The 26,219-nt window shown below is 38.5% G+C and overlaps 1 protein-coding gene across 1 annotated transcript in view; it reads right to left on the reverse strand.

The window, feature by feature from the left end:
• Positions 1-22,025, reverse strand: part of LAMA1 (laminin subunit alpha 1) — an 85,148-nt gene extending 63,123 nt beyond the window's left edge. Inside the window, exons 1-9 of the mRNA XM_075140777.1 lie at positions 21,800-22,025; positions 21,354-21,466; positions 11,516-11,758; positions 8,300-8,479; positions 5,877-5,966; positions 5,290-5,407; positions 4,003-4,181; positions 2,423-2,528; positions 1,764-1,924 (exon numbers count right to left, since the gene is read on the reverse strand). Of these exons, the coding sequence (XP_074996878.1) occupies positions 1,764-1,924; positions 2,423-2,528; positions 4,003-4,181; positions 5,290-5,407; positions 5,877-5,966; positions 8,300-8,479; positions 11,516-11,758; positions 21,354-21,466; positions 21,800-22,025 (1,416 nt within the window). The remainder of the gene's footprint in view (positions 1-1,763; positions 1,925-2,422; positions 2,529-4,002; positions 4,182-5,289; positions 5,408-5,876; positions 5,967-8,299; positions 8,480-11,515; positions 11,759-21,353; positions 21,467-21,799) is intronic.
• Positions 22,026-26,219: the final 4,194 nt, after the last annotated feature.

Consider the following 26,219-nt stretch of genomic DNA (forward strand, 5'->3'; position numbering starts at 1 on the left):
GTAAATCTCAGTGGGTATTTCTACACAGTAAGATATAGAACATTTCCCACTGCCAGGGACAAGTTTCTGATCATGTCTTAGCTTCATATCAGGACAAGACCTGGACACACATGACTCCCCTATCTCAACCTTTTCCACTACGGGAAAACTCCACTACAAGGGCAAAGAGAACTTTACAGACCTCCCTAAACAGGTAGGTTATGTGCTTTTTTAAGCAAAGTACAAACTGTTTTTGCAAACGATATTAAACATTTATGATCCCCAGCTTTGATTCAAAGGCTGAGGATGACTGCTTTCTATTTGTTAACATTCAAACTTAGGAAAAACCTCAGGCAAAGGGCCTCCTGAGATAATGAGATTTTAAAATCTTGGATTTTTACAGAAACAATATTTGTATGCTCTTTTCAGCTTTTTTATTTCTCAGTCTTCAGGATGCACTTGGATCACTCATTTCATTTTGTCTCTGTAACATGATTAGACAGAAATTATTATTTATTTGTTAATGAAAAATAAAAATCTTACCCAATGACTAGATGTCAAGAGCTGTGTTTCACAAAAGATCCAATATTATGAAATTCAGAGTATAAAAAGGAATAGCTTGCACTACTGTGTTCACAGAGACTGCATAGGCTTAGAAATCCTGTCTCCTTCATTTGATAATTGGAGCACACAACTTTTCTCCTTCCTTCCTTTCACCTCTGTTTGTGGACTACTGGCTGATCACACTCTCAGTGATCTGGCCTAAAAATTCTGTATGCCAGGCTCATGCTCACGACAGCACTATAAGGGGACAGTTTCTCGTCCAGTTTACACCAAAATTTTCACCAGTTAGCTGCATCGGCTGATGTAACGTTACTCTAGCTCAAAATCAGGCAAAATGGTTGTATCTCCTTTTTTGTATTTAAATTGGCCATTGGAGCTATTTCTTTCTTCCAGACTCTGGTTATTTATATGTTTGATATTTTGGATCAGATAAATTATGCAAAAGGACTAAGAAATTTCAGAAAAATTGTCAAACAAACCACATTTTTTTTGGCTCCTGTACACTGTCATACTTGGCAACAAATACATAAACTACTAGCTAACATTTGGTTCAGAAAATTAAGTGTAACTTCTTTAAATATTGACACACAGCTTTGTAATAAAGTTCAGCAGAATATACAGCTGCAAGGTATTTCAAGGGGTTTGGATATTTACCAAAAAATAAAAAAAGGCTGCAAAACTGCTCTCTTTTTTAACATTTTTTTATGGTTTGTATTTTGTAATCAAATAGTTAAATCATATTTCATACATACATCTAATGTAATTGTTCCAATAGTTCTTTCCAAACTCATGCTGTTTCTTCACACAAAGCAGATGTTACAAACACATCCTTTCTTTACAAGAAATCAGTGACTTTGAAGAGAATATCAGCTCATCCCTAAAACCAAACCCAGCTAGGCATACTGTCATTCCCTCTGTGATTCTCCCTTGCACTCATATGCGCAGTTACTATTTGATTTTAATGCCAGTCTGGCCAATTATTATAGAAAATGGTGTATCAGTAACACACAGAACTATTTAACATAAATTATCATATTTTTCAGTACAGAGAATAGTTAGTAATTTTAAGTTCTAGGTTGTCAGGTGTACAGTTACACCAGGTTACCTTGTATAAAAGAAGTGATCTCTCCAGTTAATGAAGTAGTTTCCCTTATTAAAAGGGGGTTTACAAATCAATCCACAGATATGATTTTAAACAAAAATGGCAGTTTAATACTCACTTTGCAAAGACAAGGTTCTGTGCATGGATCTTCATTAATGCTACCAATCAGGCTGCAGTTACAGCGCAGGCAGTTTGGATAGCCCCGGTACCCAAATGCACAATGATCACATTTTTCTCCCGTGTAACCTTCTCTGCATTGACATTGTCCTGGCCAAGTCCCTTGAAAAGCAAAAATAGAGAAACAAATAAATAAGAGCAGGCAGTAGGCTGGATTCAAGATGTCTCAGAGGGTGCAAGTAATTTAACATTCCTTTTTTATTACGCTCCATGTTATGTTCCACACAGATACTTGGCATGTCAGTCTCACCACCTATTTTTCATGTTTAGAGTACCAGATGCACAGAAACTGCAGCAAAATGGATTTTGTGACAGCTGTAACAGCATTCATAAACAACAGTGTTAGATCTCAGTCCTTCACATTGTTTTACATAGTCAGAGCCCACCATCCCCACACAAGAACACATTCAGGGACCTGACACACCTTAAAATCCTGGAAGAATGTTATGCCTCACCTCTCCTTCCTAAATATTTAAAATTGTTTTGAAGTGGTACCTAACTGGCAGCCATTCACAAGTAGATAGTGTTCTCTCAGACTTCAATGTCCAGAAGTATAGCCAGATTTGAAGTTTAGAGAAAAGGTGCTTCCCACTTCCTTACCACGCTGTGAGTCAGAATGGTGCTCATCTTTAACGCAGTCAGAACTCAGAGAGCCGAACTGGTCACAGCCACAGGGATAGCAGGGGTGATCCTCATAGGGAGAAACCTATGAAACAAACGTTCTCTGTCAAATTCTCAAATTATTAACTGGGAAAAGTCAAGTTACATCTGTTTCTCGTCTGGGATCACCGGAACTAATACGAATGAAGACTGGAAAAGCTAATATGCAGTAATAGATCAAGGGACTAGTTTAATTTTAGCAAACAGAAGATCAGGGGATTGCAGCCTAGGAAAAACTGAAACGCAGGAACAAAATTTGGTCTTCAATAGCACAGACAAAGGTATAGTAACTACTAATGGCTGGAAGCTGAAGCCCAACACATTTAGCCTAAGTAGACTTTTTTTAATGTAATAGCAATTAACCACTGTGATAGTTTGCCAAAGATTATTGAGATGTTTAAGACAAGAATGGATGCTTTTTGCAAAGATACTCTGGTTCAAAGAGGAAGGAAATGAAAGAAATCCTTGGCTCTGTGTTCAATGGGAGGACAGATTATGTACTCATGAAGATTCATTCTGACTTCATGATCTATATATCTTTGAAATACAAGGCAATGCAATTCATATGGCAGGGATTTTATTTTCTTTCAGAGAAAATTTTTCTTTGAGGTGCTTCAGATGTAAAGCAAATCAGTAATGACCTCTAGATACACATTTATCGGCTACGAGTTGATTGAAGTCTTTTCTTCAATGCTTCTTACAGCAAGTGAATTGGACAATCTCCGACTCTGGCTTACTTCTTTGGATGAGCTGTACCTGCTGTCTAACCATACTGCTACAGACTCACCCTTGCTCTCTGCACCAATTTACACTGGATTTCTAAAGCATGAGTCTTCCAAAATATGCATGAACCTGCCAAAGCAAGAGCTTCAGTATGTCTCATTATACAGAGACCTCTAACATTGCAGGAAGTTCGTATGTTTAACTCTGTCACATCTTAACAAATGTCTTGTGGAGTTCAGGACATTTTTCCAAAGAGTGACACTTGTCAATAAACTGGAAATTACACAGGCTCAGAGAGCACATGTTCTACAATAATCATGTCAAGAAGAAGAATAATATTTGTTGCAACATCTCATGAGACAAAGAGTCTGATCTTAGAACCATATAATGGTCCTTTTTAACACTGGTTGAAATGGGCTGATATAGGACGGTACACAATTTTGGCACTTCTGAAGACACTGAAACTTCAATATTGGCACTTTTTAGAGTTTTATCTACAGGAGAAATGGGTTTCCTACCAGAAAATCTACATTTCCACACTAGGACTTCAAGTTTCATCTTCACTTATTCTTTTCTCCTCCAACAGCTTGACCTGCCCTCCCACACAACTGGACAAGCATTTTGTTTTTCTCTGAAAGTTTTGATGGTATGTCATCTATTAAAAAAAAACCTCTATAGTTTTTAGCTATTCTGTAACTGATAAAAATATCTATATTAATTACAGTGAGCTGCAATACACATCATCATATCATGTTGTAATTCACCAAAACATTAGAATGGTATTTTCCAAATCTTACTTTGTGTGGTCTAAAATATCCATCAGCACACATTTCACAGTTGATCCCAGTAGTGTGCTGAGAACAGTTTAAACATACGCCACCTCCTGTATACTGGCCATGAATATCCATACTTCTTTCCTGATCTGCAATACTCTGATTGTAATAACAATCCTCTGCTTTGTTATGACAGTTGCACTCTGAGAAGAAACGGAAAAGAAATCAATTTTTTTATTTATATTGTGTAACAGTTCCTATAAACCAGACATTTTTCAAAGTGGAAAATGTAAGTAGAAGAGCATATCAACTCATCTCAAAAGTGTGCTTTTTTGCCTTTAGCCATGCTATATGCTTCAGCAGTCTTGATACACTATATTTCTTAGCAAGTAAGCACATTTCAAAACCACTGTCACAACTTTAATAGCACCTTCTTAACAGTATTCTGTAGATGTCACTAAGACAATCCTGTCAGGACTGATGTTGATAGTGATGTGTGCTATTACCAATAGCTGTTCTTTCACTTTCTGTACTCTGCATTACAGAAAAAAATCTGCCTAATTCTTCTCTTATGTGTATTATAGACAAAAGTCTGAGAAGTCAACAATGCCAGTACACAAGTATAAATTTGATTTAGGTTAGAGGATACTTTGGTCCAAATAGTCATAAACACCTACTTTCCAAAGAGTAACATTAAGACTTGTGTAAAGACTTCAACTAAAAAGACTACTTTTCCATTTGCAACTGCAAATTTTATCTAATAGGTTCTTAATTGTCTGCGGCTTGTGCTATGCATTAGCAATATGAAGAGACAAAATGCACTAACTAGCCCTAGCAACACATTCAGCTGTATTGGCACAGCTTAAATCAATCTATCAGACAATCTGAAATGTAATTGGCCAATAAGGAGTTTCTTTCAAAACATTTGTTATCAGAACAAAGTTGTTTATCTGACAAAATTTATGATCAACATAAGAAATTTGCATTTCAAGTAGCTAACAAAATGATTGATGCAAATCTGCTAGTTTTTACAGGAGTATAATAAATCCCCAAGTCTCTTTGAAAAAGAGACTCTGAAAGCTTTACGACATGACAACTCCACTAGCCAGGGAGTCATATTGGATAGAATATTTAAAATGAACTTTACAGTTATGATTACAAGTAGGTCCTGTACCTTTAAACAATCCCATGAAGACAGTTAATAGTTTGTGGATTTTTCTTGGGAATTAGTGTAAGTCTGTATGAAAAGCAACCTCAAACAAGAACATAATAAGCCTTTATGAAACTATCTAAACCTCTGTGCATACTTACTCTCACATTTGTTCCCAGCTGAAATGGTTCCTGGTCTCCACGGTTTCTGGTGGTAGCCCGGACAGCACTCATTACAGCTCTCTCCACATGTGTTGTGTTCACACTGGCACTGCAATTTCTAAGAACAAAATATTTGCTTTCTTGAAATATTTTTTAATGGATAATTTAATCAATGTTGCCAAAAGTCTGCCTAATATCAGACTTACTCCAAAAAATGTCAAGACCCACAAATACCCCACCATTAGCATTAGACTGCTCAACCACACTATATCAACTATTGGAGAATAGCCTTTCTAGAACAGGAGGGACAAATCTCCCGTGTTGCAAGAGAGACTATTTCTTGTTGTGCCCCTTGAATTGTTTAAATTTAATGCCAACGAAAAAGAGCTTCCCTCAAGAAAGTTACATTACCAGCGACCCAGATATGCTTACACAGAAAAGGAAGAGAATTACAGCAAATATTTGTGTGCACCATATCATAAGAGCTCTTTTAGCCTCCTCTTTCTCATTCTCCTTAGGCAAAGTACTTTTTTTTTTAAATTAGAAAAGTTGTTTTGTGAAAATAAATCAATGAGATTAAAGAATACCTTTGTGATTTCATCCAGAGGGCAGCTTCGAGCATGGCCATAACAAATACACATGCCACCAACAGAGATGTCCTTTATTGAATAGTAGTACTACAAAGAACAAAGTTGAAAAAGGGATGAATAAAAGACATTTACATGTATTTACATCTTCCCCCTTACTCTGGAAAATAAAATACCAGCATTCGACTATTCAGTGACTTGAAAAACGCCAAGAAAATAAAAGAAGCTTTGAATTTTTGCCACTTGGGGAAACCTTCCATTTTGCGAATTTTTTTCCCCCCATATTTTTCCTCACTGGTACGAAACAATAACTGACTTTTAACATTAGATAAGTATGCACAATTCCTCAGGTTCAGGAAAGACCACCAAATGTGACCTCAGACAAAATTTACTTGTAAAAAAAATCCTTTTTTCACCCTGTAAGAAGCCATGAAGTCTAACAAATTGCTATATTTTAATTTCAGTCTGGGGAGTGAGTATGCTTTCTTAAAACGGGAACTCTGCCCTCTCTTACAACCAGTTTGTGCACTCGCTTCCAGACCAGCTCTTTGCTACTAGTGTGTATGCAGTGTATTATTCTACAATTATTCTAAATTCTTAGCTTAAAAATTGGTGATACAGCAGAGCACAATCCATTAATATTGCCAGGTGGTGAGCAAAAGCAACATACATAAGGAAAGGATTTAATTTTCAAGGCAAGGAAGAAGCAGGAAATGACCATCTGGGTTTAGTTACAGCTGCAGTATCAACATGGTTGGCCTGTTTGTATCCCGGGAAGTATGTACTACAGGGGAATGAAAAAGAAACACTTTTTGAGGATACTTCTAAAGGAAAGAGTTCAAGACTCTCAGACCTAACAACCCTACAGTCATCTGGTTCAGGAAGAGGAGGTAGCCTTGGGTGGTCAGACATGCTGATTTCTAGACTGTTATTTCTTTGAAGGATCTTGGAGCTGGAGCAAACCAGCGTCTGACTTCATCCTTAATTTTTTATGTTTTTAAATTTTTTATTATGTTTAGTATTTTTTTTTAAATGTTATGGGCTTGAATGACAAAAAAACATTCCAGCACTTATGAACAGTAAGTCCTTAATTACAGAGAAGGAGGTCCAGACTGAGAAAAGTAGGAGGACAAAAGCAGAGCTATATTTCTCACTGCATTCCCTGCTTCATCTCCTTTGTCTTGTTTTCTTAAAACTCACAGTGTATGGCTCATAGCAGCTGTGTGCAGCCTGAAATTGAAGGAGCTGCTGTCCAATAGTCTGTACTTGCAGTCTCCACACTAGCAATTCCCACATACGGGGCAGACAGAACAAGCAGAACATACAGATTTTACGCTTTAGAAATGCTGCAGCTGAATGGGTACCTCCATGACTGAGGTAAGAGTGGGGCTGCCTTCAAAGTACCCACCAAACCCTGACCAAACCCAAGTTCCTTTCTCCCTTCTGTACCCAGTTATCCAGCCTCATAGAAGCAGTGTCAATGCACAAGGACTGCCTGTATCAGAGAAGCCACAAATTGCAAGAGTCCTGTTGCTGCACAGGGAGGAGTTAGTTGCCTGTGGATGTTCTTCAAGGCAAATAGCTACAAGGGAGGGGAAGAGGAAACACTTCTCATATTCTTCTGTCCTCATCAGAAAGCCTCCCTTCATAGAAAAACTTGAAGTCACTGATCTCCTAACCTATGGGTCTCAGGCAAATTAAGAAGAGGGTCAAAATGGCAAAATACAAAGCATAAATACTGCAGAAAAGTTAGTCGTGGTAGGTAATGTTATTAGGGGCTCCAACAGTGAATTTCTGTGAGAGCTTGAAGAAGTCAGCCTAACTGCTTGGTTCCTCAGTTTCCCCAGTTTCAATATGAAATGTGTAAAGATCAGTTAATACTCCCCAGAATTCTATCCGAGTGTTCTGCTTTATTATTAATTCATGGGCTTTAAAACAATTGATTACAATAGCCTTAAAAAAAATGAAGAAAACTCTCAGCAGTCATCAAAACTCACAATGGCAAGGTTTTAAAAAAATTATTTTTATGAATCAGAGCACTGGGTCCTGAAATCCTTGATACACCAGATAAGGTACTGCAGTTGCATTAAGAGCAAGCTCAAGTGACTTTTCCATCAGCCAAACCATATTTTTTACTTTGCTGATAAAGCATCATAAACACTGGTCCCAGCATAAATCATTTTCACAAACAAACAAAACAAAAAGCAAACAAATAAAAAACAATCTCTAAAAAGTACTTTTTCAAAGTTCTTTCTGACAAGGTATTGTTGTTAATAATGTTAAAGGGAAGGCAAGATTATTTAACAACCTATCAAAATAATTCTGTTTGTGAAGGCAAGGATTGAGTACTTCCTCCTCAAATAGATCAGAAAAGGCTCTCCCATCGAATCATACTGAATACCATTTATGAACAATGAGCTTACCCTTCTGGTAACAATGGGGTCTAGTTCTTTAGGATCATTATGGCTGAGAGTCATGAGGTCAGCATTAAGGGTTCTAATACGCTGCAGTCGTAGGCGGATGTATCGTGCAGAAGTAAACTCCAAAAGCTTTTGTGAAGGATCATCAGCACTAGGCCTACCGTTGATCAGTGACGTGTGAATCTAGAAAGAGGGACTGGGTTAATCATAAACATAATTGTGATTCATTTGTAACAACAAACATCTTTGTGTGAGAATTAAAAACATAGAACTTAAGCTTGTTTTCCAACAACTCAGGATAGTGAAATGTTAAACTACCTGGAATTCTTTATTTCTTCCCCACCCTCTATCTGCAGGTAGTATTCCTGCTTCCTGACTCACACACTTCTGAAACCACCACTCTCAGCTTATCATAGTCTCAAGTCTCCGTGGAGATAGCATAAAGAGGAAAACAGGACCACAAGCTAGTCCTTAGTTCCCCCAGTCTTCCTTCCTCTCCCTTACTGAGATAGAACATGTAACTCTGGCCATAAGCGTGGTGTGTCCTTGCAGATTTCTCCTCCACAGTTCGTAAAGATCTTATTGCAAAACATAATATGGCACACATGCTCAGTCTGGGGTCATTAATCCTATGCCTTGCTGGGACAGGGCTGCCCAATCAGCAAGGAATACTCACTCATATGAGAGCGCAGTGGGAAGCCACAACACAGATGACAATTGAAAGCAAGGGGCTGCCACCACAAACGAACCCATCTGGCCTCCATCTTTCTTGCACAATCCCAATTGGCCCCACTAATATGGCTTTTGGTAGTGAGCTGCGCAATTTATTCTGGCAACAGCCCCTTCCTTCTTTCCAAAGCAACTTAGGAACACACAAGGATTTAGTCTCATATGACCAGGCAGCTCCTGCTCCGTTTTATGGAGGAAACTGAAAAATGAGACCCTACAGGCCACAAACAAATGTTAAACAGTTCACCTGATGTCCAGAACAAATAAGAGGTCATGCTTTGGGCTTATCAGCTACCTTTTGGAGTGCATGACATATCTTTTTTTATGAAGAGTAATTTTGTCTCATTCACTACTCTTGAATTTATAGTTTCAACTTTGTCCAGTACTGTCAAATCTGTCCTCTGAAAATATTTCTAAACATTAAAGATTTTTTTTATTATTATTTTTTTAAAAAAATCTTAATTCTGTAGTGGAGCTAGGGGCTTCCTAGACAGTAACGGTGTTATTTCAAAGACATACAAACAGAGACTGGTAATGGAGTTCACACTCCCAACATTGTAATTTTGCCATTTATAGGCTATCACCATTTCTTCTAAATATTTTAATATACTGTGTTTGAAGAATTTCGCTTTTCTGGTAGCCCATTCAGAAACTAACCATCATCCATTTTTCAACTGCAGAATAACAGTTATGAAACCCAAAACTTTTTCCAGGTCTAATCCTGCAAATTAATATCACCTTATACAATATTCAGCTCTCATAGAAATACAGAGAATTATTCTAGTCCATTTTCTACCCCAAAGCAGGATTTACTAGACTTTTGTTAGATGTTTGATCAAGCTGTTCTTGAAGACCACTGTTGGTGGTGACTCTACAATCCTCAAAAGCAGTCTATTCTAGCCCTTTCTGGCTTTATTGTTAGGAATGTTCCTAATCTCTAAACCATGTCTTCCTCTAAACCACTTCTTCCATCCTGTCACAGACATGCAGAACAGATTATTCCTCTTTGTACCCATGTTTTATGCAACTGAAGACTGAACATGCCCACCCCATCTCAGTCTGTTCTCTCTAGGCAAACTGGTTGCAACATATTCATTCAGAAGTCATGTTTTCTGCTGGGAATTATAAGACAGAATTGTTGGCCAAATACTCAAATATCACTGCACTGCTTCCACTGAAAAAAACTAATACCAATTACAAAAGCACTAAATATATGTATTTTCCAAAGGGTGCCAAGATTCACTAGATACTCTGTGCAGGGAATATTCCTGTCTGTCTGCCATTCCAGCTATAAAGGAGCAGCCTGTTCTTTGTGAATGACAGCTTTTATGTAGTACACAGCAATCTAATTCTGTCATTTTTTTATGTTCCTATGTTACTGCACTCCGAAAAAAAGCAATGTTCTGGATAATATCACCCAATTAATTTTGTGTATATCAGGAAAAATATATGAGAAAAAAAATGTTACTAAACTGAATCTCTGTCATTCCTGGGTTTGGAGTTGTATGGCCAATCAGACATCAGACATACATTACAAGAGCTACTGTTCGTACAGAGTCAATCTAAGGCCTTTTTGGTTAATTGTGTGGAGAGACGTGTTAAGTTTCTTTGTCTGTTCCATCTGATCTGTGGGGCTTATCTGAGATATGCTTACATCACTGCAATAAACACTTGATTAAAGTGAATGGGACTTGATGTTACTGAACTTCATTGTTTTTTTCTTGCTGAAACATAGTTTTAAGTTTATGTGAAGAAGTTTGACACACTGCATACACTCCAGTCTTTTTTTAACCAAGAAATAAAAACATATTGGCTTCTATTAAGCCAAGAGTTACTAGCATTCTCCATGGGATAACGCTGCATTTATTATCACTCTTACATTATACCATTCACAACAGAATAACTGCTGGGTTTAATGTATCATTTCATTATGTGGGTGCCTCAATGTAATAAATTACACAAGTACCATGAATAGAGTTTGTTAAAAGAAAGAACAAACAACAGTGAGGCTGCACAACTCGTAGCTCTTTTAATTATGCTACATCCCTGAAACAATGCCAAGGCTTGTTTAGGAGTTCCAGCTGTGCCGAGCACTTCAACAATGTTTGCAGCTCTATCTCACAAAACCAGGTGTTCCTAACACAGGGGTTTTCTTTATTAAATGAAAAACCTGGCAAAACATAGAGCCTCTGTTATAGTCCTTCAGGATAAAGCAACTAATAATTCACAGCTAATAGCCACCATCAAATTATGTAGAGAAAGAGAACAAAGAGTTTAGTAACAGGAATACGTAGACCCAAAGACATGTTTCATCCCAACATTTAAAAGTTTGCTATACTGGTACATGATGTAAAGATAGTATCATTAAAGAATAACAGATCATCTGGTAGTGCTGAGGGCAATGAACTCTGTAACTGTAATCCAAATGTTTGTAAATTGCTATCAGTCCATGTCCTTACTCAGAAACCGCAAGTGCAAAAACAAACATACCTCTCCATGTTCCAAGGGAACTAGTCTGGAATAATAGGAGGTGCAGATTACTTCATCATCTCTTTTGTAAGTTGGCGGCCCAATTCTTGGCGTAATATTATAACGAGTTAAACATTCAGTATCGCTAATTGCATAGTACTGCCATGGTCTGAACTCTGTGCCATCTATGGAGCGTTCCAAAATCCAGTTTCCAGGTCGTGGAGCATTAGCAGCTTTGATTATGACATATGCAACTTGAAAGACCTAAAAAAATGCAAGAAGAAAATGTTAACACTTCATTATGCTGTAAAAGACCGCTAGAAGCCAATTGGATACTAAACTCAAATTTTAAAAGCAGTGTATGCTTTGCCTGGGGAGAGGGTAAAATTTGGTTCAGTGACTCTGGATAAAATTTTTGCACAAACTTTTAACAAAAGGCCAGTCTAATCTTTCACTAACAGAAATATGTATCATTTTTTGTCAACACTGTGAACATTACAACAAAACATTTGTTTATGTGACTAAAAAAAGACCAAATGTATTCAGTGCATCATTCTGTATTAATGTAATATCTACACTGTACATTTCAGGATTACCTGGGTATACATTCTTTCTATGTTCCATGTGCTATTTAGCTTTTCTGAACCACTGAAAGCTTCAAAGAAGCGGGTTGGTTTTCTTTCAAAACAGCCGCAGCCCAAACAACTCTTTGTTTCACGTTTTAGCTGGGAGTTTAATCCTCTCAGTAATAGCATTTCTGATAAGCTTTTTACACCCTATATTAAAAAATCTCTGTGCATTCCATTTTCATTCTGTGTTGAAGTTATTTAAGCAGAAGACTATTTACAGACACTGCTGAAAACACAGAGATGAATAAGATGAATGCAACAAATATAAGCATGATAACCTTATTTAAGAATAGTAACTCTTAAGATGTGTACTCTCTAAGCTATACAGGTATCTTGACTATTTTTTTAACAGTCCTGGGTCCAGAGTGAAATCCCCATCCACACAACAGCGCTGTTCAGCACTTCTGTGAGTAGGTGGGGCAGTAATTAAGTTTATATCATCTTTTAAATGACCTTGTCATGGCAGCTAGATAACCTGCACTGGCCCCCAACTAGCTACACCATTAGACACTAACACTGAAGTGCACTTACTGCAAAGCTACTATCTTCTTCCTTACCTAATACCTACTACATCACCTCACTTAAAAAGGCTGTCATTGCAACTTGATAAGACTTCTTATAGGAGTTTAATGTTTTACATGCACTATATCAAGCCACATTTAGATGAAAGAAAAATGCTGTATTATTCAACCAGCTCAGAGGTATGTATTCTCACTGGAGCAGACTGCCTGGTCGGCTGGTATAATCATCATAATTCCTGTCTGAATGTGAGGTATTAATACCGTGTTGAGCTCCAATTTGGCCACAATCAGTTCTTTCAGACATTTTAGATTTAATTTTTTGTTTGTTTGTTTTTTGATTTTTTTTACAATACAGATTAAAGCCAGAGCAAGAATAGCACTTGCCACATAAAAGCAGATTTTGATTTTGTCAAATGGGGAAATAAACACACAGAGATAAACAGTAATTGCATTGTGCGTGCTATTCAGGAAACTACTTTTGAAACAAAACATTCTTTAAGTGAACAGAGCTTCGTTTAGGAGATCTTGCAGACTTGAGAAGGAAAAAAAATTGGTGATACTTATCTTCAAATTCTGACTTACTAGATTTAATACCTTAAAAAAAGTCAAATGACCTCAGTTTTGATTAAAATCAGACGTAACTTAAAACATGATATTCACTTGGTCTGATTTTCTTTTCAGGCACTCCAGTTTTATCGTTTGGGACATCAAGTACATACAAACAGAACATTTCCAGTTGTTTCAATAAATATGAAAATTTACACAAACTGAGGATTTTGTTTACTGATTTATATGACATTTCAGCAATGCAAGCAGAAGTAAACAAAAAGAGAAGCCAGCCCACTGTCTAGTCACAGACTTACATCGTAGAAATAAAATTTCTTTGGGGTCTGTGAATCCTCTGTTGTTCAGCACAATCTTAAGATTTGATCAAAGTTAAGTGAATACCAAGAATTATAATCTAGCTTCCACAAAGAGAAGAGCCCCTTTTAAATAAAACTTACATTATGCCAACAAGCTCCAACTGAAAAAAATGCTAAAATACATGCTTTTAAAGGGAAAAGAACAGAATTTGGGCAGATTGCAAGTCAAGCAACTGTATTGCCTAAATACAACCTGATTTCATTGATTCAGTTAGCGGTAGTTGAGTTATATACCTGTTTTGCACTGCACAAGAAGAATCTGGGGTATCGCCATTTCAGTACTCCTAAACTGAAGACACTTGTGTGTGACAAGAATCACTTGTATGGGTATTTTCTCCAACACAGGAGAGAACTGCAGAAAACTATTAAAACTAAGGAAGTTTTATTGACGGAGCTTAGGAACAGCTATGCACCACCAAGTTCCTTTAAAGTCAATCATCTTTCTCAAATGCATAAAAGATGCAAGACTGGAACCCCAATTTTTCCCAATGCCATGGTAGAAGATTTTCCTTAAAAACTCTTTGGAAGCTTCCAGACCCCCCAACTGCACAGATTTGAGTCAAGACAAACATGATCATACAATTGGGCAGATCACAAAATACAGTGAGAGTAAGAGACGGGGAGTCACTGGCCCCCAGCCAGTGATTTTTTTATTTTTTTTTTTTTTATATGAGGTCTGCGAAACCTCCACCTGCTGACATTCCTTAAAACATCTTCGTCTGCAAACACTGGGAACACCTTAATCCCTTCCTCCAGATTTATTCCCTTGCTTGAGAACATAATCCCTGAGAATATAACTCCTACTGATAGGTTGTCTTGTGACTTCTTGACTGCAGGAGCATTTATACAAAATCCTTTCATTTCTGTATTCAATAACAGTGTCTTTTATTTATTTATTTTTCCTCTCTGCTTGCTGTCGTCAACTAAACTACTTCCCTACTTATTACACAGTCGGCTGAACAACAAATGACTACTTTTGATTACACTGAGATTTTTCAAGACCCATTATAGTCTGCAGCTGATGTAGCTAGTTTTAAATCCAGTTCCAGCTAGGAACAATGAGCTATCCTTCATCACAAACTAACTGCAGCCACTGCTGCAGAAATAAAAGATATTCACAAGAGTATGCAAATTAAATTTATTTTAAATATCAAGTTTCTTAGTGAGGGGGGAGTGAAGAGAAAAGCCAATTAAAGATAAAAATTTTCACAGCAACCGTGCATATATTCAATGCACAATTCAGCAAATTAAATCTTTTCAAGTCAACATTTTTCCAGAAAAATAGCAGCCATGTTTGGTACTCAAGACATCTAGGGACTGATTTTTCCTGCATGCCTACAGTTCACCAACAGCTGAAATGAAAACATTTGACACTATAAACCTAAAAAAGGCATTCAAAAATAAGTGAATGCTTCTATAAACATTTAAGTATGCACAGTGCAGAAAACCATTGCTGCCTTTTCCCCCCAGATCCTCTCAACTCTCTTCCATTTACACATATGGCCCACAGGTACCCAAAAATACTTAATAGCTAAATTCACGGGATAATGAATATCAGCCACACCAGGAAAATTTGTCAGCACCTGAAATACTCTAAGTTAAATACAGAAATGAAAGGATTTTGTATAAATGCTCCTGCAGTCAAGAAGTCACAAGACAACCTATCAGTAGGAGTTATATTCTCAGGGATTATGTTCTCAAGCAAGGGAATAAATCTGGAGGAAGGGATTAAGGTGTTCCCAGTGTTTGCAGACAAAGATGTTTTAAGGAATGTCAGCAGGTAGAGGTTTCGCATACCTCATATCCCACAGCCTCTGCAACCCAAAATGGATCTGAACCAGGAACTCCATGTAATGCAAAAGCTGATTTTCCAACATCCTCAGAGCACTTTGTTACAGATTTTCATTTTTATAAATTCTTCAGGTTTGAACATCACCAAAGGCTGTTTCTTACCACTTTCCACACCCATTCAGTGTCCACCAACCAGCCACGTGATATCCTTGAGCTGTGGGGCAAGAGCTAATGATTTGTACACTTTAATTTGACTGTATAGCTTTCCCAGAACTCATTTCCTTATTGAGCTACAAGGGCTCAAAAAGGGCAAGCCAAAGCAAGTTAGCAATTCCCAAGCAGCCATAGATTAAAAGTGTCATTTTACAGGCATTTCAATCCCGACTGTAAAATAAAGACCAGCCAAATAAACTTGTACTGAAGAACCTCTTCTTCGTAGCAGCAATACCAACGTAACAAGTCATTTCTGCTTTATTTAGCCTTTCTAATGACCTTGTTTACCTGAATGCAGGTCCAGCAACACCAAGTGCATTATTCCTGAAACAGATTTACAGATGAACCCTTCCTTCCCATTCATCAGCAAATTTTGCATATTTTTTTGCCTAAGACTGTAAACTCAGCCAGCAGTGGCCACACAGCAGATGCTAGCCAAAAGTCCCCGTTTCCAGGGGCATGGTCAGTGCTCTACAATGCACACAGATACATGCCCTGGCAGCACAGTTTTCCTGGTAGTCTTTTTGGTTAAAGACTCCCAGTTATACTTTTCAATTTACATGAACAGAGACAATGATAAGGGAAGATTCTGTCTTCTCGTATCTATGAGTATTTGAGCCCCAGGCTCCAAAAGTGAAGTTAAAGATGAGTCCCAACACATTTTTTTTTCCTAAATTTCAGAAATGTTTAACCTATTTAGAATGGAGGTACCAACTGCTACTTCAAATTTACACCCCAATTCAAATCCAAACTCTATCTGACCTTGAAAAAACCTGAAAGAAGGGTATGATTTTAGGACCTCAGGATCACTTTCAGTGTCTTATTGCATACTTTACTGAAATCACACTGGCATAATGTAAACCGTATAATGCAGAAGGCTGCAAAATGAACTAGCCTGGAGGAACACAAGGCTCTTGGCAGACTGGTTCCTCCTAGTTTTATAAATTCAGCTAAATCTTTCCTTCAGAATGAGCGCAGAAAGGGAATCTAAAAAACAGCCGAGTATGTTTGTCAAAATACTCCGCATTTTAAGTGAAACTGCAAAATCCATTCTGTTCAGTGCTGTCAACACATATAAACTTGATTACCAGAAAAGCCCCTTTTTCTCAGATTTCGTTTTACTGTCCAAAAAGTCTAAAATTAATCTGTGCAAACTCTCAAAGAGTAGAAGGCTACATAAAGGGACATTCTGAGTATCAGCCTATCCTGTTCACAGAAATGTCTTTTTAAGGGATAAAGATGGCTTCAGGCTCTTATTAGAGACTGTGAGACCTAGCAATTGCTTGCGATATTTTGCTCTGAGGAGTCTGTGATGTTAAAAATGCAAAATACACTAAACCCAGAAGAATTTCTAGTCTCCTGAATTATCTTAAGATTTTGATTCGTTATGTGCAACCATTCTTTTGGAATAGAAGAAAAATTCATTTTACTCAGGAAGCGTATTGTAAGAATGTAGAGATGAGCACCCTGAATCTTGCATCATCAGTTTTACGAAGCCACAAAAGGCTTTCAAGGAAGCCTGCCACATACAATAAATTAGCATTGGTCCAGTGAAGTCAACAGAATAATATCTTTTTACATTAGCAAAGGATTTGTCCTTACAGAAATCTCTTCTTGCCAATTAATTTCAAGATAAAAGCTCTGTACAAATCATATTATAATATTTTTTACTTTCTAATAGCAGAAACTACAAATTACTCTTACATCAACCTCTGAGTGGTAATCCAGTACTCATGAAATATTCATGAGATACAACTTAATCACAAGTGGAGATGTTTCCTCAACTTGATACTATGGGTCTTCCAAGAACAACTGGTCTTGCTTTACAGTTCAAGAACTTTGTGATATACAAAGTCGTGCCTTTCTGCTATGTCTAGTACAAAGTACCCTTAAATATCTTTAAAAGTGTGAAGCATGGTAATAAAACTGAGGAAAATATTCTTCATTTAATGGTGTGACAGAGAAATATTTTACAGCTGGCTCGAGCACACTGCTGACATTTATAATAGTCAGCATTTATTTCAATTCATAATTTCACAAAGTAGCTGTCCAGAGGAGTCAAACTCAGGCAAAATGCTGTTTTTATCTAAAACTGCTGCTGCACATTTTGCTTCTGTAGAATTGCCAGTGTAGGAAGCGCAAGGTCATAAATCAAATCTTGGTATCCTGTACATCAATAGTACACCTCATTGCTAAACTACTGTTTCCCCAGCTCTGGATCTTTGCCATACATTTAATGGAAAGGGTGGAAAAAAAGAAAAAAAAAAAAAGGAAAGACTATCATACATCTAGGTCCTGGAAATACTGAAAGGCACACCAGAATATATGTACCTAGTTCTTATGATCCATGCGAGCTAAAAAATCATGACGTACCCATTGGCTAACCTTACAAAATACTTAGCATTAGTTATAAATAGCACAGAAACTGCAAAGGAGAAAGATCAAAACAGTAATTTCGATAGTGATTTCATTAGCCAGCCCTCTTTTCTTAATGAGATTCCATCAAACTGCTCTTCAGTCCAGCTGTTTTTAGACTAAACAAACTAAGTGCAAGGTAGGATATTAGCTGAAAGAATATCCTCTGCTCCCTTCAGCTTTGAGCCAAGAGATGCATACAGCCAAATACAGGACACAGGACACAGACTGTGGCCAGAATTTCACTTAAGGTAAATTGGAGTGGAGCCAGTTTTCACCAGCTAAGGAAAGCTTCCCCGTATTTGCTAGCCAAAGCTATGTTCCAGCATTCACCAACCCCACTACTGGATGATATCTCTAAACTGTACATTGGTAACAATACCAAGAAACAATCCATTCCTCTTACTGCTAGAACTTCTGGTAATTACTCAAAAATCAGAAATAATGACTAGATGATCATTCTTCGCATCACAAAAGGGTGTGAATATATTCTATATTGTGGCAAGGAAAGTTAAAGGACATATTTACTTTAATATGCTACTTGACAGATTTAATGCACAAAGCTTGAAATGTAATAAAAAGTACCAATGCTAAAGATATACTGCAACACATATAGTTCCAGGTACTGACTTTCAGGAATACTTTTAAAGGTCCTAGAAGAGTATTTTAACTCATTCTCAAGCAAATTTATGAAGTAAACAGTTACTAAAATCACTAAGGTCCTTCATATGCTTTTCTTTTGTTACTTTTTACTTGTGCTGACTCGCTTAAAGTAAGCACACCAAGTCAGCTCTAATAACATATTGACTTCAAGCGATCTCTATTAACCAAATCCTTTCTCCCAGAGCAGTAATTTACATTCAGTTTGCATAGTCCTAGATGCCTTCTCTCTCTCTCAAACTCTCTAAGGAAAACACAGAAGAAAGGCCCCTTGGGGGAAACTTTTCAAATCGAATTAGTGAAATTGGGCGTGTATCAGGAGAGGAAAGATATGTATTTGGTGAAACATCAACAGCACTAAGGCTGCAGAATAAAAGATTTAGAGGGCAGATCAGCTGGTCTGTTTCCAAAGTGAAAATGTTCTAGGACGATAAAAACTAAGGCATTCTCTCCTCCTTCATTTTTCCTTCCTGTTTGTCCATTTACAAACCAAACACAAAGCCACCTCTTCAAACGACAAGAAAGTCCTATCCAAATCTTCTGTCACTGACAAAAGATACCCTGTGATTATTTTCCTAACAGTTCTGCTTTCTAATTAAAGAGCAAACTAGGCACTTATTTAACCTATGCTTCATTTTAAAACATCAAAGATAAACTTTCTGTTTTAATCTTTAAAATAACTTTCAAGCAGGGTCTAGAGATCTTGCAAAAGCTTGTTACCAAATGTACACCTCAAGTATGCATTTCTTAGTAACAAAGCTTCTTCCAGAGTTTCGAAGCATCCCCATGTTAAAAATGGATTGTTGAGCTATGATTTTCAAACAGCTTAGATAGGCCAACGCATAGATCTGTTCAAAGCAAAACAACAAGAAAAAGCCAAGAAAAACACATTTTCTTCAGAAATTATTTTGTCTTTTCTTGGAGCAGGGTAGAGGACTTCTGATTCTTCCATGTCTAACAGACAAACTAGTAAATTATTGTCGTGGTTTAATCCCAGCCAGCAACTGAGCACCACACAGCTGCTCACTCACTCCCCACTCCAGCAGGATGGGGGAAGAGAATTGGAAGTGTAAAAGTGAGAAAACTTGTGGGTTGAGATAAGGACGGTTCAATAATTGAAATAAAATAAGATCATAGAATCATTAAGGTTGGAAAAGACCTCTAAGATCATCGAGACCAACCATCAACCCAACACCACCATGCCCACTAAACCATGTCCCTAAGCGCCTCATCTACACATCTTTTAAATACTTCCAGGGATGGTGACTCAACCACTTCCCTGGGGAAGACGATGATGATGATGATAAGATGATGATAATGATGATGATAAGATGATGATAATGATGATAAGATGATGATGATGATGAAAATAACAAAGAGAGAGAAATAAAACCCAAGAAAGGCAAGTGATGCAAATGAAAACAGTTGCTCACCACCAACCGACCGATGCCCAGCCAGTCCCTGAGCAGCGGCCCCAGCCAACCTTCCCCCTACTTTATTGCTGAGCATGATGTCATATGGTATGGGATATCCCTTCGGTTAGTTGGGGTCAGCTGTCCCAGCTGTGTCCCCTCCCAACTTCTTGTGCACCTCCAACCACAGTTCATAGAAGATACAATATAGAACATTTCTTCCTAGTGCTCCTTCCAACAAGATGGTAATCAGAATCAGTCAGAAAGAAAGCACAGAAAGTGGCAAATCAACTTTTCTTTCACCAACATTAACTTTGCCCCATTTTATGCATGTTTTGCTTTCTAGTCCTGAAGGATATCCCTCAACTGAGGAAAGTCTGTGTTTCCAGGGTTCTGGAGAGCCTGCAATTGAACTTTCTGACATTTTATACTTCAATCTGACCGTTACGTTGCATTAACAGGTTTACATATTTAATGTAAATATGAAAAAATACTGAGAAATTTAAACAGAATAGTTTAACTTGAGATCTACTGTGAGATAATTGATATTAATACAATAATCCTCCGGTCACCTTTCTCTCCTTCTCTGAAACTCAGTATCTGAGTTACAATACCTATGGATCAAAAGAGTTCATATTTGGAAGTATATCGTGCTCTGTTTTCTCACAGTAAATGTCAAATGTTTCTATCATGTCCTACTCCAAATCATTTACTCTTTTACAAAGAAACTGTACAATGATCAGGTGACAGGCTGATAGTTATAGTTAATAAACAGAAACAGATGCATCCTCACATATAAAAACTGCACTTCCGACAATACCCTGAAACCACTGTTTGCTACTTGAAATAAGTCTTTGATAATCCAGACTTCAAGTAACCTGCATGAAATCAAAGGTGGAGGAAAACAGTATCAGAGGACTGCTGGGGAAAAGAAGCAGGGTCAGGCAAAGGAAGGTTACCAAGACAGAAGGAATGCGTGTGTAAACACTCATCCACACATATAAATTGTTACTGTGCCATGAATTAAAACAACCTGTGACCTATATGCTTACAAACATAGTCACTTCCACTCCAGTCTGATAGGAATGAAATCTCCAAGATGTTCTAGAACAACAATTGAAAAACACATCTGTTTAAAATCAGTTCATATTAGCTTTAACTTTCTGTGTTTAACTACGTGCTACTAATCGGCTAACTGCTAAATATCCTACCATCTAAACACAGGAGAACTGCAATAAATTGCATTAGCTTATATTGTACATACAATAAATGACACTCACCTAAATGTTACTTACCTGCCTTAAATCCAAGGTGATGGTGACCCAGTGGTATTGCCTCCCATTCTGAATGCTGGGACTTTGCCACCAGTTATTGGTACCATCAATTGCACTGGAAATTGGGTGCTGCTCTGTTTTAAAGCAAAAATTAAACATCTCTTGAAAATACATCTCACTGCATTTTCTCTGACCCAGCACATTTACATCACACTGAGCACAATTTCTTCCTGTCATAAAGTAAAAGCTGAAATCTACTCCCAGACAAATAGGCTGTTATTGGACTTTGCAGTGCTTAACGGTGATTTAAGGTGCTCACGCTTTCTGTCAGCCCTTTGCTCAAAGGTACTTTCACTCATGTAGTAGAGAGACTAACAGTAAAAAGTATTTGACCCTGTATTCATGGGGAAGAGTCAAAAAGAATGACACAGGCCAATGAAACCAAAACAAAACCACATGAAACTTGCCTTTGGGATTGGCACTGCGGTGGTCACAGACGCGGCACTGCGCGTTGCGCAGGGGCCGTCCCGGGACGTGCTCCACCAGTTTGCAGAACATCTCCGGTCCCTTCTCCCCACATGTGGCGTTGGTGGAGATGTGAGCGTTGCTGGCCAGGTTCAAAATGGCAGGGAACAGGCCTTGAAAGAAGTAACAATTATCACCCACATCGTAAGGCAAGCACAACACAGACATGGGTATGAGACAGGTCTCTGAACTTACAGGGTTTCATGACAAGCTTCTAGCCTAAAGTCAGAGATACAGAAAAATACAATGAAAACAATTTATTTTGTGAAAAGATTATCATACCACACTGACACCAGCACATCAATCGTCATGGCCCTGGGGCACCGCAGCCCTGTCTGTCCCTGCCCACTGCCTAGGGCTCCTCCCGCCACAGCCCAGGACCCCATTTCAGCCCCCCGGGGCCTTTAGCCCCTACCTCAGCAAGGCCGCAGCAGGGGTGGTCTCCAGCTCCCCACAGGGCTCCCCCCACCCCGAGCTGGGCCCACCCACCGGCCCACGTCCCTGCCCGACCTCAGCCTGTCCCCAGGGAGGTGCCCGATGCCCAGCGCTGCCCCGGTGCCCCCGGCTGCCCTGCTCCTGGCTGGGGCAGTGGGACAGGCCCTGGCTGCCAGGCCCTGCCCTGACAGACCCCACGGGGAGCCCCCATGGCCCTCAAGGTGCCCCCGGCCCTCGTGGCACCTTGACCGCAATAACCCTGTTATTTCACTCCACCTTTCGACGCTGTATTGCTGAGGAACGCAAGAGTTAGTAAATAACTCTTCCAGTTACTAAACCTTCTCTTCACATTGTGAATTGATCAAAACCAGGAGGACAACTGGCCCGCTGCCAGAAGCGAGGAGGAACTGTACAGCGCGCACTCAGCTGGTGTGGAAAACGACATTTAACTGGAGCTCTCCAAGGCAGCAACGCCACCACCCCGAACCACACGATCCGGGCTCACAAGTTTTAAGGACTGTGATTTAGACCTTTGCTCTGGGCTTTTCTGCAGCCAGTGTAAAGTCTAAGGGATGTTTTGCTTCCCACTTATTAATCTTCACACAAACGCTTTACCGAACTTTCAAACGGTGTTGCTCTTGTGTGCTGGAATAACGAAACCACAGACAAAGCGTTTCAAGATTACTGCTACCGGACTGGGAATCCTTAGTATTTTCTAAAAGGAGTAAAGTTTTACTTTGGCTTCAAGGCTACCAATAAAATTTAAAGAATGCTGCATGCAACAGAAAGAAGTTAAGCACAGCTTCTCAGCAACATGGTTATCAGTTTCCAGCCTTCCCTCCTGAGCTAAAAAGCTTTTATCTCTTGCATGGTTATGGTATAACAGAGATACTCCATTTCCACTCAGAAGCAACTCTGAAAAAGAGAAACAATTTTGGAAAAGAGAGTCCTGTCTGTAGAGATTAAACACAATGGGCTGAAATCAAAGCTAGAGCCTTGGTATGGCATATTAACAGTGCCGCAAGAATTGCTACTGTTGCAATAGTGAGGTATTAAAATCACATCTCTGAAAGGGTTTTTAATATTTTTCTTCTGTTATAAGGAATTCTGAACACAAAAAAAATTCCAGTCATATTTGTGAAAATATATGCCTTTTTCACTAGTAAAACTATATGGATCCTTTTACTTCGTTAATCTACAACATACATCATAAAAGATTGTAATTTTAATATTTCATTTTTCTTAGCTGTCCATCTCAACCAGGCAAAATTCAATATTCCTTTAATTTAAAGTGTCTTTGTCTGCCCAGTAATTGCATTAGCCTGGAAAGCCTCAAGAAAAGTTTTACTGCTATTTAAACCTTGACTTCAGCTATTGAAAATGTGGCTAAATCCTACCCTCTGCACCACAGTATAAATAACAAACTGTGTGTTTTCAGTTGTGCTACACTCAAAACTTAACAGGAGGGAGATGGAGCTTTTTATTTTTTTGAATCCTGACTTTATTTAAGTTAAATCCAGACTAGTTCAGATGCCTTGTTCTCATTATAAGTAAATCTGAGGCAGACGAGGATGCTGAAGACATCCGATTGACCACTTTGGTGAGGCTCTTCTGCCAGTAACGTGCTTTCTGCGCAGCCTTCTCTCACCTCATGCAGCATGGGTGGGGCATTGCTCCAGACCTAAAGTTGAAGGCAAAGCAGAAATGCTGCCCTCCATTTTCCTACTGGACAAGAAAGCTCACTGGTGGAAGAGGGTACCTTCTTTTACATTACTCTCCAATGATATAAAATCTTCTGCATTCAGTATTCATTACTGTTCACGCAGGCGCCTATCAGCCAGTCTTCAAGAGCTATCCATTACTTCCCAGGTCATTCATTACCTTCACTCACGTTACACAGTAGCCCTGCCATTTCTTTCCAGGGTCGTTTATCACAGTGACATAATTTGCCTACAATAACCTTCAGTCAACGGACTTGTGCCAAAGGAATAGCGAAGCTCTGAAGAAAAAGTGCTGATGGCAAGTGCTGTGCTGTGCTGGCCAAGCTTCATTTCAAAACCCCAAACTCAAGTCACCGTACCATTCATCCTGGACTCAGCCTTTTTGTCTGCTCGTTACCAAGCATCTCACTGCCTTCTAATAAATTCACTGATTGATAATGAAATGAATAATGGTATGGTAACATTAAGGTCTCATGATGAGTTTTCTGGGTCCCACAGAGATAAGAAGGACCATTTCAATCCAATTGAGTTGCACTGGAGTTTTGCCCCAGGTCCAAATAAAAAGCAAGAGGTTGTTAGCTGTCACCCTGCAAGGTACTGCATCTCTGCAAATCCTACCTGATTACATTCACCTCTGATTCTCTTTAACGCAATCAAATTCTGCAATCTGCAGAGGTGCGGCCACTGATTTCAGTGGAGACTGAGATTAGTGTAGGAGTTGATTTATTAAGAAATAATAAGTTTCTGCGATAAACAAAATGGAAGAATAGAGGCAAATTTAATGAATTGCATCTTTACAGAACATTGTTCCTCTTCAGTCATTCAGCATGTTCTTAAGCAAAATCTTCTCTTAAGAAAAGCTGGGTACTCAGAATTGTGCGTTCAAGAGCTTAGATGCTCCTCTAACAAAAAAAAACCAAAACAAAACAACAACAACAAAAAACACAAAGAGAAGAATAAAACCATCTGGTAAAATATATTTTTATCACTCTTGGGAAGAGGTAGGTATGAAAAAGATGAGCAACCACAGAATCATCACTTAAATGAGCCATTTACAGATGCACAGGTGACTGTCATCATATCCTGCTATAAAATCCAAGTAGCCATAACAGACATAAAACTCCGGCAGAAGATACCACATATTATTAAACTGAACTTTTAGCAAATGATATTTGCATTCTTAAAGACATTGATGTAACTTTTACAGTTTGCTAGCTGAAGTCCAGCACAAATGATTGATTGAATTGGATTTATCATACTTATTCCCACTAGAAAGCAAGGCAAGTGCTACATACAAAATCCTCACTGAGCTCCATTATCACATTAGGCAATCGTAACTTTGAATGAGCCTTGAGATCTCTCCATATGGATGGCAACAGATCCATATGGATCCGTACAGAGTTCAGTAGTAGACTTCTCAGCTTGCTAACCTAGTTTCCTTGACTATATTCTATTTGTTAGAATATCTTGCGGCCAACTTTGCAGGTAAGTGCTTGCTACTTCATCTTTCCACCATCGAGCCCATCTCTGCTTGGGAATTACTATTCAGCATTTTGCAAGAGATTATGGTGGTCCTGAGAAAAGCTGGAAGAATTTTTAAATTAAACTCATTTACTTCTAACTGCTGGCCAGCTCTTTTCATGGCAAGGTAAACTCTTTTGACTTGATTTTTTCCAGCTACTCAGCTGCCCATTTGCCCCAAACCAGAGATTCACACACCGCCCAATACCAGAAAATGCATAGTGTATAGATGTTAATTTGACCTTAAGAAAGAATAACAACTAGTTCACTATAGCTCAGCACAAAAGTGGAGCACAATGTTTTCATTAGATGTTCAAGCAAGTTGCTCTCGTTTGTAAGGGCTTGGTTTTAGCCAGATGCATGACCAAAACTCACTACAGGAAAACTGAAAGCCTGAGTGGGTACTGTCAGAATTATGTCATTCAGAGCTTTCCTACAGGGGCAAAACACCTCAAGCTCAGAGAAAGCAGAGGGAATCAAATCCCTAATAAGGGTGTCTGCAATGTGGACATGGCAGAATGTTGTCACATTCACACTCTACAATGTTCGATTCTTAAAGAAATGATGAGAAGGAAGAATTCAAATGTTAGATGGATTTGTTGTATGTATAGCTCAGCAGGCAGACCTTGTGGTGAAGGACATAGCATTAATGTTTCACCAGAAGTCAGGGAACACTCTTGTTCAT

Source organism: Calonectris borealis, chromosome 2, assembly GCF_964195595.1.
Source record: "Calonectris borealis chromosome 2, bCalBor7.hap1.2, whole genome shotgun sequence".
NCBI lineage: Eukaryota > Metazoa > Chordata > Aves > Procellariiformes > Procellariidae > Calonectris > Calonectris borealis.